The following is an 11,898-nucleotide window of genomic DNA, read 5'->3' on the forward strand; positions in this document are numbered from 1 at the left end:
CCCCGCCCAGGCTCTTTCCCAGCCTCAGCATCACCACGGAGCTCACCCACCCGTCCAACATGAGGTTCATGCAGTTCCGCGCCAAGGACAGCTACTCTCTGGCTCTTTCCAGGCTGGAGAAGGTGAGCGGCCCCGCCCGACCTGCCGAGCTGAGGGCTTCAGCCCCTGCGCCACAACCTGGAGGGAGTGGGCGACTGGGGCCACGGGAGGCCTGGGTGCCTGCCCTCCTCCGGCCAGGGGGCTCAGAGACCTGGGCTCAGCCCCAGCGTGAGGCTCTTGAGTGTGCAGCCCGGAGAACTCAGGGTCATCGGCCAGGAGTGGACATTGTCCCCCTATGTGTGAGGCAGAGGTTGCCCATCATGCCAGAAATTACTAGCCCAGGTGACACCGGCCCCGACACCGCGCCCAAACCTGAACCGTGTCCGTTCTGTCAACTGCCCAGCAGGGATGTGCTCGTCCCGGTACAGTCGGGGTGGGGGATAAGGGGGCGCAACTTGCCTCAGGTCACACAGCAGTGCGGTGGGACAGCTGAAGTCAGCTGTCTGTTTCTCGGGCTCCAGGAAGGGCATCAGCTGGGCTCAGGTGTGGAGCCCAGGGACATGGGTGGCGGCGGGCCTGGTGGTGCTGCCCTGGCACGTTTGTGGGCCCCAGGCCGCTGCCCGGGTCAGTGCAGCACTACCCTCCACCAAGGGGCAGCCGTGCTCAGGCTGCCTTGGGTGAAACCAGGAAGCAGGTGGGCTGCCACGGAGGAGACCCTGGCCGCTGCGGTCGGGGAGCAGTGACCATTCCCTGGGAGCCTGGGCTGAGGTCCTCGTCAGGGGATGGCTTGCACTTGCGTGGCTGACCCTGTGTCACACCGGGGAGGACCCCCGAACGGCCGCTCCCCCAGGCCAGGCCTGGCCACCGACAGCAGACAGAGGGACAGCATGGGAGCTCTGAACCCGGACAGACAACGGAAGTGAGTTCCCGTGGTGGCCCTGGAGCTCCTTGGATGGCAGCTGGGGGCCTCAGTCAGCGGCCCGGGAGCTCGGGCCGTCCTGCTCTTGGAGGAGGCTTGGCCTGCACCCCACACGATGGCCCACTGGACCCCCCTAAATGCCCCCTTGCAGTGCCCCATGAGCTGAGCCTGCCTCTGCTCAAGGCTGAGCCGTGGGCTTTGGAAGTCGGCCTCAGCAGCCCCAGCCAGACTGTATCCAGGCGCTCGGGCCAGTCTGATCCAAGCACGGGCAGGGGTGACCAGCACAGAACTGGGGTCAAGGCTGACACCCTGGTGCTGGCCCTCACTTGCCGCCTTCCCTCGAGCAAACCCAGTTCTCCACAGGCCTTGCACCCGGACCTGTTCCGGAGGTGGGCGTGAAGTCCGTCAGCAAACACGCAGCAAACGTCCTCCCACTCCCCTTTCCTTGCACGGCAGACATCTCAAATCCACCTCCCAGCCCCTCCCTCTGTGGCAGGCATCACCACTTGATAGCACCTTCCCTTGCAGGATCGTCTCCAGGGGCAGGGGCGGGCGGCCCACTCCCCACCCCGTGGGTGCACGGTGGGGAGCCCAGTCCTGTGATTTGTGATCTGGAGAGAAGTCAGGAAGTGAGCACGTGTGACCGTGGGCGGCTGCAGCCTTGGGCGCTTGCTGGCTGAGGTCCACGTGGGGCCGAGGATGGGGCGGGGGGGCGGGCAGAGCCACGTGATGCCACCCAGTCTCTGGAGACGGAGCTGGCGCGCCCACCCCGCGCAGAGAGGATTCCACGGAGGATGGGGAGGGAAGATGGGATCGCGCTGTACGTACAACCTGCATGAGACAAGTCCTGTTTAATGAGTAGAAACTGAAGGAACACTGGAAATACTTCCGGCGTTCAGATCAACGTGCTTCCGAGAGGTCGCGCTGGCACTGGGGGGTGATTCAGGCGCAGAGGGCGGCATCCGTGTCTCCCTGGAGGTGGTTCTCAGGAAGATCTCCCAGAGTCGGGGTTCCCCACCGCATCCCAGGACGCAGGCTCCCAGTGGCGTCGTCGTTCTAACAGTCTCAGCGCCTATGACAGTGACCTCGGCCAAGAGCCCGTTCAGACTGGCCCCTCTTCGGCAGTGCCCCGGATGCCCGTCCAGTCCTGCGCCTGCTTCCCTCTGGCCGCGTGGTTCTCAGGAGGGCTCGTCCCCGTGTGTTACCACGTTTCGCTGTCGTGTGCGACCTCGGAGCTCGGGCTAAAGCCTCTGGACCCTCCGCGGCCGCTACAGAGTGGACAGCGTGAAACCAGGGCCCTCGTTCAGAAAGCAGGAAAGTCCTGTGAAGCCACTAAAACGTCAGGCCTCTTCCTCCTCGGTCTCCCGACCCGTCCTGGTTCTCTTCTTCTCAAACCATTCGTTGTTCTGAGTCAAGGGAAACTGACAACTTTAACGATTTCGGGAATCTCTCCGTTTGTCCTCATAATGTGCGACCTGGGCTCTGAATGACACCGTGGGACGCAGCCTGGAGTCACCACGCCACGCGGCCCTGGTTCTGCGGCTCTTATGTGATAGCGCACTGTTTCCCTCCTGGATGCCCGCGTGCCGTCCAGCACGCCCTTGGGCTCCCTGATGGTGGGGAGGGACAGAGGCGAGGCCTCCTTCCCCGGGCGTCTGTCTGCCCCGCCGTCCAACCTTGCAGCAAGGAGGCTGGCTGCCGAGGCAAAGTGCAGCCTCAGTGAGAAGGGCCACGAGAGGGCTCTTCGTGGTCTACGTGGCCCACTTTCTGTCTGTCTGAAGCGTGTTCTGGTCCAGCAGGAAGGACAGTCTCCCGGGCTCAAAGCCACCTCTCAGCCATAGGCCGACCTGCTGCGGCGGGGACAACGCCCCCAAGAAGCCCCTGCCCTAGCCCAGGAACCAGCACAGGGTGGAGAAGACGATTCCATGAAGAATCCTGAGATGGAGGGGGCCCTGGTTCACCCAGGGCCCACACGCCATCACCAGGGGTCTTGCAAGAGGGAGGCTGGAGGTCAGCATGGAGGTGGAGGAAGGGCCAGAGGCCAGGGACATGGTCAGCCTCTGGAAACGGCGAGAGGGAGAGGAAAGGGTCGTCCTCTGGGGCCGCCGGCTGGAGCACGGCACCGTGACGCCTGATTCCAGCCCCTGAAGTCTGTTCGGACTTGGAACGTCCAAAACCGACAGAGTAAACGCGTGTGGTTTTGAGCTTTGGGGTTTGTGGTCATCTGTTCCGTGGCCACGGGAGCCGCACACAGTGGGTCTAAGGGACCCGCGTGGAGCCTCGCGACGCCGTGCACGCAGCACAGGCAGACACGTCTGTCTCTGCTCACGCGCGTGCCCTGCCGTCCTGTCAGTTTCGCTCATGGACTCGTGCTCCGGGGTGAAGTTCCCGTAAGGGTTGGGGTTCCGCGATGGCAACGGCAGGGTGTTAAACCAAGTCCAGGCTCCCGTTTCTTCCCAGCAGAGCCCCGAACCCTTACCCCCGCCTCTGGCCCCCCGTGTGTCTGGGGGGACGCGTAGCTGGGTGCTCGGCTGTCTGCTGTGTGTGTTCACACGCTCGCCCTGCACACGTGCACACACCCCGTGCACGCGGAGGCCCCTGGGCTGCCTGCCCTGCGTGGCCGCGGCCGTGGCCACGGGCACCAGCCAGCCTGAGCCCCTCGTCCTGCAGAGGGAGCGGGAGAACGGCTCCAACCTGGCCTTCATGTTCCGCCTGCCCTTCGCCGCCGGCCGCGTCTTCAGCATCAGCATGTTGGACACGCTGCTGTATCAGGTCAGCAGGGGCGGGGCGGCGCCCGGCATCCGGCTCCAGCCCTGAGCCACGCTGCTGTATCAGGTCAGCAGGGGCGGGGCGGCGCCCGGCATCCGGCTCCATCCCTGAGCCACGCGCCCCTCGCTGAGCATCCAGCCCTGGGTCCCCAGGAGGCCGGCCAGGGCTGGGAGGCTCTGGGCCCCATCCCCGCCGGGGAGCAGCAGGGGTTCACCCGAGTGTCCCCCGTCCTTTCCTCCCAGGAGAGCGCTGCCCTGGGGTTGGCTCCCGGCAGCCTCTGGGTTTCTGATCCCTTTTGACCTAGTGCACTCGGCCTAGTGAGCGACCACAGCCAGGAAAGGCCGCCCAGCTCTGTCTGCTGGGCGCACCGCACGGGAGGCTGTGGGCGCCCGGCGCGCGCGTCCAGGGGACGTGGAGGCAGATCTGCCCGCACTGCCTGGCCTCACTGCGGTCTCTCCTCTCCAGTCCTTCGTGAAGGACTACATGATCCCCATCACCAGGCTGCTCCTGGGGTTGGACACCACGCCGGGCTCGGGCTACCTCTGTGCCGTAAGTGCCTGGGCAGGGCGGGCGGGCCCTGCTGGGGAGGGTCCTCCTGCCCGAGGCCGGCCCAGCCCAGGCTCCCGCGTTCCAGATGAAGGTCACAGAGGACGACCTGTGGATCCGCACCTATGGCCGCCTCTTCCAAAAGCTGTGCTCATCCAGCGCCGAGATCCCCATCGGCATCTACAGGACCGAGTGCCACGTCTTCTCCTCCTCGGAGGTGCGGGGAGGGGGAGGAGAAGGGATCCCTGAGGCGGCCCCGTTTCTCTGTGACTCAGGCCGCCCCATTTCCAGTTTGGGGATCTGGGCCTTTGCTGTCAGGCCCTTTTGGGGTCAGGCCCACATACCTCCATATGTGGACATCCCCTGGGTGGCTGTGACCCCCCCCCCATGGGGGAGGGGCGGCTCGAGAGCACTGTGGGGCCCCTGTGCCGCCCGCTGGAACTGCAGAGGGTGGCCTGCCCACGGGTCCTGAGTCCACGAGGGCTCAGGCAGCCTTGGGGGTCAGGGCAGGAGCCCCACAGGTACCCAGGCTGCCCTGGTTTCCTTTGCAGCCTCACAACCTCAGGGCCCAGGTGAGTGGTCCCTTCAGGCCCACAGGGGTTCACTTAACATGCACGAGTCCCGCCTGGCAGGGGCGCAGGGCCCTGGGCTCTGGGTGACAGGTCAGGGAGCGAGGCCCCAGGATGCGCCAGCCAAGGTGCAGCTCAGAGAGGGCTCCTGGCATCACCCCAGCCCCCATACAGATGGGCAAACTGAGGCCCAGGACGGGAAGCCCAGGGTCCCCCAGCCCCCATGACATCTGCCTTTCGTGCCACGGCCCCCGTCCTGGCAGGTACCCCTTCCTCCCCACTGTCCATCCCGACCTCCACACCCCCAGAGCCCCACACCCCGACTGAGCCACGCAAGGCCCTGGCACTTCCCAGCCTACCATGTGCCCCACTCCCGCTCTCTCCTGCCCCCCAAGATGAGGAAACTGAGTCGCACAGAGGAGGTGCCCCCCACCCCCCGCCCCATGGCAAAGTCGGGACATGCAGGGCCCAGAGAGGTTGAGGGAGGTGCCGCCTCTCACCAGCAAATCAGAGACAGACCTAGAGCCAGCAGCTGGGACGGCTGAGTGGTTTGGGGCTGTGGCCCGGCACCCTCTGCCCAGCTGCAGAGGAAGGCACTGGCGTCCCTGGGCTGAGGTGCCCCCAGGGACTGTGACTGTCCTCCTCCCTGTCACCCCAGCTTCTCCGTGGGTCACTCCATCCTCTGCCCGGCACCCCTCCCAACCCGTCCCAGCCCCTCCCCTGTCCCCTATCCCCCTCCCCGTGCCCGGGTCCCCCTCCTCTCCTGGGCCCTCACCCCTCCTCCCCGGCCAGTCCCAGGTCTCGGTGAGCGTGGAGCACCACGAGGAAACCCGGGAGGCGCAGGGGCCCTGGGGCTCACGGGCAGGCACGGGTGGCGGCGGGCACACGGTGGGCGGCGGCTCGGCGGAGCGCCCGCTCCTGCGGCGCAAGAGCCTGCCGTGGGCACGGAGGCTGAGCCGCAAGGGCGCCCGGCACACGGGGAAGGCGGCGGCCGAGGAGATCAGCCAGCAGCGGCTCCGCCTGCACCAGCGGTCCGAGCGGCAGGAGCTCTCCGAGCTGGTCAAGAACCGCATGAAGCATCTGGGGCTGCCCACCACTGGCTACGGTAAGGCCGCAGGGCCGTCTGCCCGTCTGCCTTCCCGGCCCGCGCTCTGCCCACCGGGGCACCCGCCCCGCGGCCCGTCAGAGCTCCCCGTGTGGAGCTTCCGCGTAAGGAAGGGCTCACCCCTCCACTCTGCGGTCTCAGTTTCCCCATCTGTAAAATAAAGGCCCAGGCCGGCTGAGCCTAACAGGCAGCTCTCCTGCAGGAGGCAGCTGGGGGTGGGGAGGGCTGGGTCGGGCTCCCCGAAAGCCAAGGGCACAGGCCTCGGTCGGGGACAGACCGGCCACCCGCAGCCGGTCCTGCTGGGGTCAGAAACACAGAGGCCCGCTGCGTACTGTGAGAACAAGAACAGGGTGTGGCAGGGAGACCCCAGAGCCCCCGGCCACCCCTCCCCTTGCCCTCCCAGCAGCTGGAGCTCGGGGTTACGGGGGCAGATCTGGGGGCCGCCGGTCGAACGGCCAAGCACCAAAACACTCTTCCCGGGCCACGGGGGCCCCACCGTTGCTCCTAGCGCACGGCCACCCCCTCCCTGCGACTTCAGGGCGACACCGCCAGGGCGGTTGTCATCGGCAGATTTTCTCCATAGCTTGTTTTGGGGAGAAGTTTGTGACGTGACCGTGAACAGGCCTGGGGTGCCCTGGCTGGGCCAGAGGAGAGAAGCCCGTCCCCTCCCCTCACTCCAGAGTTGCTGCCTCCGTTGATGGGGCCGAAAGGGGCCCAAGCCCCCCACCGCCGCCCGGCCTGGTGAAGGCTCTGGACTCCGCTGGGTTCCGTCTCGGGGACTCTGCCCACTTCCCAGGCCTGGCTCTGTCCCCAGGCGCCCACCTCCTGGCTCAGGGGCCCCTAAGTCCCCTCCAAGTGGGATGAGGCAGCTCGGGCTTCACCCAGGAGCTGCCCAAGGGTCTGGCTGTCTGCGGGCCCCGAGGTGGACGGCCGCCCATGAGAGCTGCCCAGCCCCTCCCGGCCACACCCCAGCCTCACGATTTACCTCTGTCCCCTCTCAGTGCTGTCACCCCCCTTCCGGGCGGCACGCTGACTGCCGAGGCTCCGAGTGGGGTGTCCCGTGTTCACGGCCTCGCGTCGCGCACTGGCAGAGACTCCAGCTCAGCTGAGCCCCAGAGCGGGCGCCCCTGGGTGGGCACTCAGTGCTCCCCTGGGCCTCCTCGCCCCCCACACCCTCACCAGAGCCTGGCAGATGAGGGGCCGACTTCTGTTCAGGGACAGACGGGCCTCCCGCCTTGCAGCCGCCCCCTGCCCCCCTCCCCGCTGCACTGCCGCCTCTTCTGCGCTGTTTGCTCACCTGTCTCTCTCTGTTTCTGTCTGTCCCTCTTCCTGTGTGTTCCGTAGAGGATGTAGCAAATTTAACAGCCAGTGATGTCATGAATCGGGTAAACCTGGGATATTTGCAAGGTAATTCTGCTCCGGTGGCTGGAGTCTGGCAGAGGGGCAGGCCAACCCTTCACCGACGGTCCACCTGGTGGCCGCCCGCCCCGGCCAGGCAGGCAGACAGGACAAGACACGAGGGAGGGTCCCTGCAGTCAGGGGCCCACGAGCTCCCAGGCCGCCCCACCGCGGGGACCTTAACTTTCCTCCTTCATTTGCTGACTTCGGTACTGACCCTAGTACCCCAGCCCTTCTGCCCCAACTGTTGTCTGAGATAAGCCCTGCTCTGAGCACGGAGGTGGCCATCGGCCTGCAGCCAGCCCCTGGGAGCCCACCCAGCTCTCGGGAAGCACCCAGATGGAGGGCCCCAGGCCAGGGTGCCCGTGGCCCTGTGGGCTGGTGCCTGGGGCCTTGGGGTCTGCTGCGCCCTGAGCCTTCGGAGGGCCACCCAAGCCCGGGGGACGGCTGACCACCGCGCCCCCGCTGGGGCTTCAGGAGGGGGTTCTCTGTCTCATCCAGAGGCTCAGGTGCTGCGTGGGCCCCCTGTGTCTTCCAGGAAGACACTCCACAGCCCCCAGACGTGCCCCCAGACCCCAACTGAGGTCAGAGCAGAGTCCAGGCCTCCCTGCCGGGACCCCTTCACTCCCTGGGGGCCCCTCACGATCCGGGGAGGCTCAGAGCCAGCACGCCCCGGCCCTCTGGGGTTAGGGGTGACCCCAGCGCTGACAGGCCTCCTGAGCCCAGGTAGGTGTTAGCTCAGGTGGGACTGGACGGCCAGGGGCAGACCCAGGCCCAGGAGCGAGAAGCTCCGGGGTTCACGGCGGGGGAGCTGCTGGGGGTCGGCCCAGCTGGGCCTGAGCAGGCAAAGCCCTGGCATCTCCGGGGTCCGTGTGCTTTTCCTCACCCCGCACCCCACGGCCGCATTCACGGCAGAGCCCCCAGGCCAGCCCAAGTCCAAGCCTGGGGCTGCCGTGAACGGGGTGGCTGCGTCGCCCCCTCCCTGCGCCCAGCTGCACCCCTGCTCCCTGCCAAGGCTCCCGGGCAGGGGTGGCCACACCCACAGGCTCCCCGGGTGGTGTGTCCTGAGCCCCCCACCGACGTGTGGACGCTGAGAGGTGCCTAAGCCAGGATGTAAAACCAGAGGAGAGGCTGATCCTGGGGGGCTGCAGGGCAGTCAGTCTCCCGGGGAGGGCACCGCCATGAGGACCCAGCAGCGGTATGCATCTCGGGGGAAGGTGCTACAGTTGCCCCCAGTGCACGGAGGAGAGTGGGGCTGTGGTCAGGGTGGGGCGCCAGAGGAGCGCGTGGACGCCCAGGGCCGGGCCGGGCGTCTGGTCTGCGGGCTGAAGGAGGAGGGCCCGCACAGAGGCTTGCGGTGCCCGGTAGCGGGTGCGGGGGGGAGTGCAGCAGCACAGCCCTTGGTCACTGGCCAGGAGTGCCATCACCAGCCCCCGGCCGCACCCTGGGCCCTCACCAGAGCACAGCAGGCACGGCGCGGCCGCCCCGTCCCACGGAAGTCGGGGTCTGGGCCTCGCAACAGAGCACACCCAGCCCTGGGCGCCACAGCCGGGCCCCTGTAAGCACGGAGCTGGGCCTGCTTCGGGCCGGGAATGCCCGTGATCCATGCCCCCCGGGGGAGAAGCAGGGTCTAGGCCGGAGGGGAGGGCCCAGCGAGGCAGGCGTGGCTCCCCCTCTCCCCGGCCACACAGAGGGGCCCGGCCCAGCACCGGCCTCTCCGTTTCCTTGTTCTGACCGTGCGCCTGTCCCCGTGGAGCCGTCCTGGCTGTGGTCAGGGGTGCGGGATCCCTGAGAGCCTTCGGGAGCCTCCCCGCCCCCACCTGCGCCACCCGCGGCCCCCACTGCCCGGCTCCGTGCTGCCCACCCTGGAGGCACGCAGCCTCCAGCGTGAGTCAACCTGGCTCGTGACCCCGCGCGGGGGCCAGGCCGTCCCCTTCCCGGGCGTGGACGCGAGGTTGGCACCAGCTGATGCCGTCAGGGTCTGCACATGTCCGTCAGCTCCCGGGTCCCAGCCTGTGCCCCGACCTGTCCCCAGGAAGCACGCCGTCCGCCTGCCGCCGTGCGGGTCCCGAATGCACCACCAGATGCGGCCCTGAACCCATCAGTTCAGAGGCGCGAGCTGCAGCCCCCCCGCCCCCGGCCAGCCAGCGGGCAACTGCCCCGGCTTCGCAGAGGATCCTGCCCCCCAGTGGACCGGCTGGCGCCGAGAGAAGGGAACGGGAGGGGCTGGGGGCAGAGGCCACCCAGGGCCTGATCCCCCTGGAGGGCCGGTCCTGGGTCAGGGGGCGCCTTTAGGCATCACCAAATGGGGAAACTGAGGCCGCCAGCCGTTCGTGAGCTTGGGGTCACTGCCAGACAGCGGCCAGCCCTGTCCCTGTATCTGGCCGGAGAGGCACCTGTGAGGTGACCAGGGTTTCTCCAGAATCCACAGCCACCCCGTGGGCTGGACCCCAGGCTGTCTCTGTGACGGGCAGCTCGGACCCCGTGTGTGCCCAAGGGCCCCTCTGGGAGACTGAGCCGGGCGGACTCCGGGCTGGTGCCACGGGAGCAGGTCTTGGGAAGGAAAGGACAAGTCTGAAGCGGAGGGTTGAGGAGGGGTCAGGTGTGGCCTGTATGGGGTGGGGATGCAGGGCACTGGGGGGCGGGGGAGGGAGGGAGTCTGAGAGCTGCACTAGGTGTCAGTGCGGGTGTGTAGGTGTGTGCACACGTGTCGGTGTGCACAGGTGTGCTCGATGTTCAGGGTCAGCACACCCTAAGATGTTGATGACGCAGCTGAGCGAGCCATCGAGAGACCGTGGGGGCCAGTGCCTGCTGCCCTCGTGGCCGCCCCCATGCCCGTGCAGCGCGGGTGCCGAGGCCAGTGTCGGTCAGGGAGGACCGGCCCTGCTGGGTTCGCCAGGACGAGGGCTCAGGCAGAACGGCTGAAAGGCCGGGAGGATTCTGCAGCTGGACCAGAGCTGCCAGCTCCTCGGGGCCCCCCAGAGCGGAGGTGGAGGGGGGGTGCTGAGTGGTGACTGCGCGCTGGGCCCTGTCTCCGCAGACGAGATGAACGACCAACAGAACACCCTCTCCTATGTGCTCATCAACCCTCCACCGGACACGCGGCTGGAGCCCAACGACATTGTGTAAGTACCGGGTCCCCGGACAAGTCTAGACACCTGCCTATCTGACGCGTGGGCGTCCAGCCCAGCCTCCCAGGCGCAGAGAGACATCAGGGACCTCCCGCCCTCCCCGCAGGTATCTCATCCGCTCAGACCCCCTGGCCCACGTGGCCAGCAGCTCCCGGAGCCGGAAGAGCAGCTGCAGCAACAAGCTGGCTTCCTGCAACCCCGAGACGCGGGACGAGACGCAGTTCTGAGTGCCGTGTGGAGCCCTCCGGGCTGACCTCGTCCTGCCAGGGTCCGTGGGCCGCGTGATGCATGAGCGCAGGGCCCCGACCCCCACCTGCCGCCCAGCCCAGAGCTGCTCCCGGGACTGGACCCGGTGAGGGCCGAGGCTGCCCCGGGCACTACCAGACGCTGGTGGGAAGCCTTTTTAACCTGTTTTTACAAACCTATACAATCCCTGGCCCTTTGCACAAACGCACCGCAACTCGTGACCGGGTCTGGCCGCAGTGCAGAGACAGGAGCCAGGCTGGACTGCAGAGGCCCGGGCCGGGGGCTCGCACCGGAGCAGGAGAGCACACTGCAGCCCCTGAACTTGCCCGTTTCCACGGCCACGGCTGGTATTGATTCCTGGGCCTTGCCCACAGCTCTCAGCCAAGCCACGGGGCGGTGGGCCACCCTTGTCTGCCCTGTGGGTCCCTGTGGTCTCACTTGTGAGGGTCTGGCCCAGAGTCGGGCCACAAGGGTCTCCGGAATGGTGAGGCAGGCATGCGAAGGGAGCCTTTTCCAGAAGGAAATGAAAAGCAGGAGGGTCCGCAGCGCGGCCGAGGCCCTGGCAGGGGCGGGGCAGGGGGGCTCTGGAGAGGTGCCAGCAGCCTGGGCTCGGTAGGAGGGAGGCGGGGCTGCTGTGAGACCCCACAGCGGCCTTGGACTTTGGGGAAGACAATCAGATGACGGCCTTTTCCTCTGGTTTTACGCTGAACTTTCGCAGCCGCACCATCTGACCTCCTTTTAACACCAGACCTGAAGCACAATTCAGCCGCTGGGCTACTAGTAGGCCCAGGCCTCCGCGAGGGACATTTCTCCTTCTGAGGGAGGGACTCGGGGCACCACCGCGGTTCCTGTGTGACCCTTTCTGACAGGTTTTGCACGCTCAGTGCTGGGAACTTCTATTAAATGGATGCATCCTACAGACAAGAGGATTGCTTGTAAGGCCTCCCCTCCATGGCTTCAAGCTCTGGGCCTGGGTCTGCCCCAGCCGCCCAGTTTCAAGGGTTAGAGACACTTGCTCTGGTCTCCAACCCCCTGGTCCCCACAGGGAAGCCCCTACCCCAGGGAGATGCTGCTGGCCTGAGCATTCCCGAAAAGCAGGAAGCAACTCAGGTGGTGGCGGGGACGGGGTCCAGGAGGGCTCCCTGGCGAGCTGCCTGGCCCTGGAGCCTGGCCGTG

At 67.1% G+C, this 11,898-nt stretch overlaps 1 protein-coding gene across 6 annotated transcripts in view; it reads left to right on the plus strand.

Moving 5' to 3' along the window:
* The window catches only part of KCNT1 (potassium sodium-activated channel subfamily T member 1), a 71,250-nt gene extending 59,352 nt beyond the window's left edge, over nucleotides 1–11,898 (plus strand). For 5 of the 6 annotated variants that reach the window (XM_029203747.1, XM_029203744.1, XM_029203745.1 and 2 more), the window contains exons 24-31: nucleotides 11–122; nucleotides 3,629–3,730; nucleotides 4,193–4,276; nucleotides 4,362–4,490; nucleotides 4,825–4,845; nucleotides 5,635–5,947; nucleotides 10,386–10,470; nucleotides 10,583–11,898. In XM_029203747.1, coding sequence (XP_029059580.1) covers nucleotides 11–122; nucleotides 3,629–3,730; nucleotides 4,193–4,276; nucleotides 4,362–4,490; nucleotides 4,825–4,845; nucleotides 5,635–5,947; nucleotides 10,386–10,470; nucleotides 10,583–10,703 — 967 coding nt within the window. In that variant the 3' untranslated portion in view covers nucleotides 10,704–11,898. The remainder of the gene's footprint in view (nucleotides 1–10; nucleotides 123–3,628; nucleotides 3,731–4,192; nucleotides 4,277–4,361; nucleotides 4,491–4,824; nucleotides 4,846–5,634; nucleotides 5,948–10,385; nucleotides 10,471–10,582) is intronic. The other variant, XM_029203746.1, reaches the window with a different exon arrangement.

This window comes from Monodon monoceros, unplaced genomic scaffold (genome assembly GCF_005190385.1).
Source record: "Monodon monoceros isolate NGI ecotype Baffin Bay Population unplaced genomic scaffold, NGI_Narwhal_1 Super_Scaffold_5, whole genome shotgun sequence".
Taxonomy (NCBI): Eukaryota; Metazoa; Chordata; class Mammalia; order Artiodactyla; family Monodontidae; genus Monodon; species Monodon monoceros.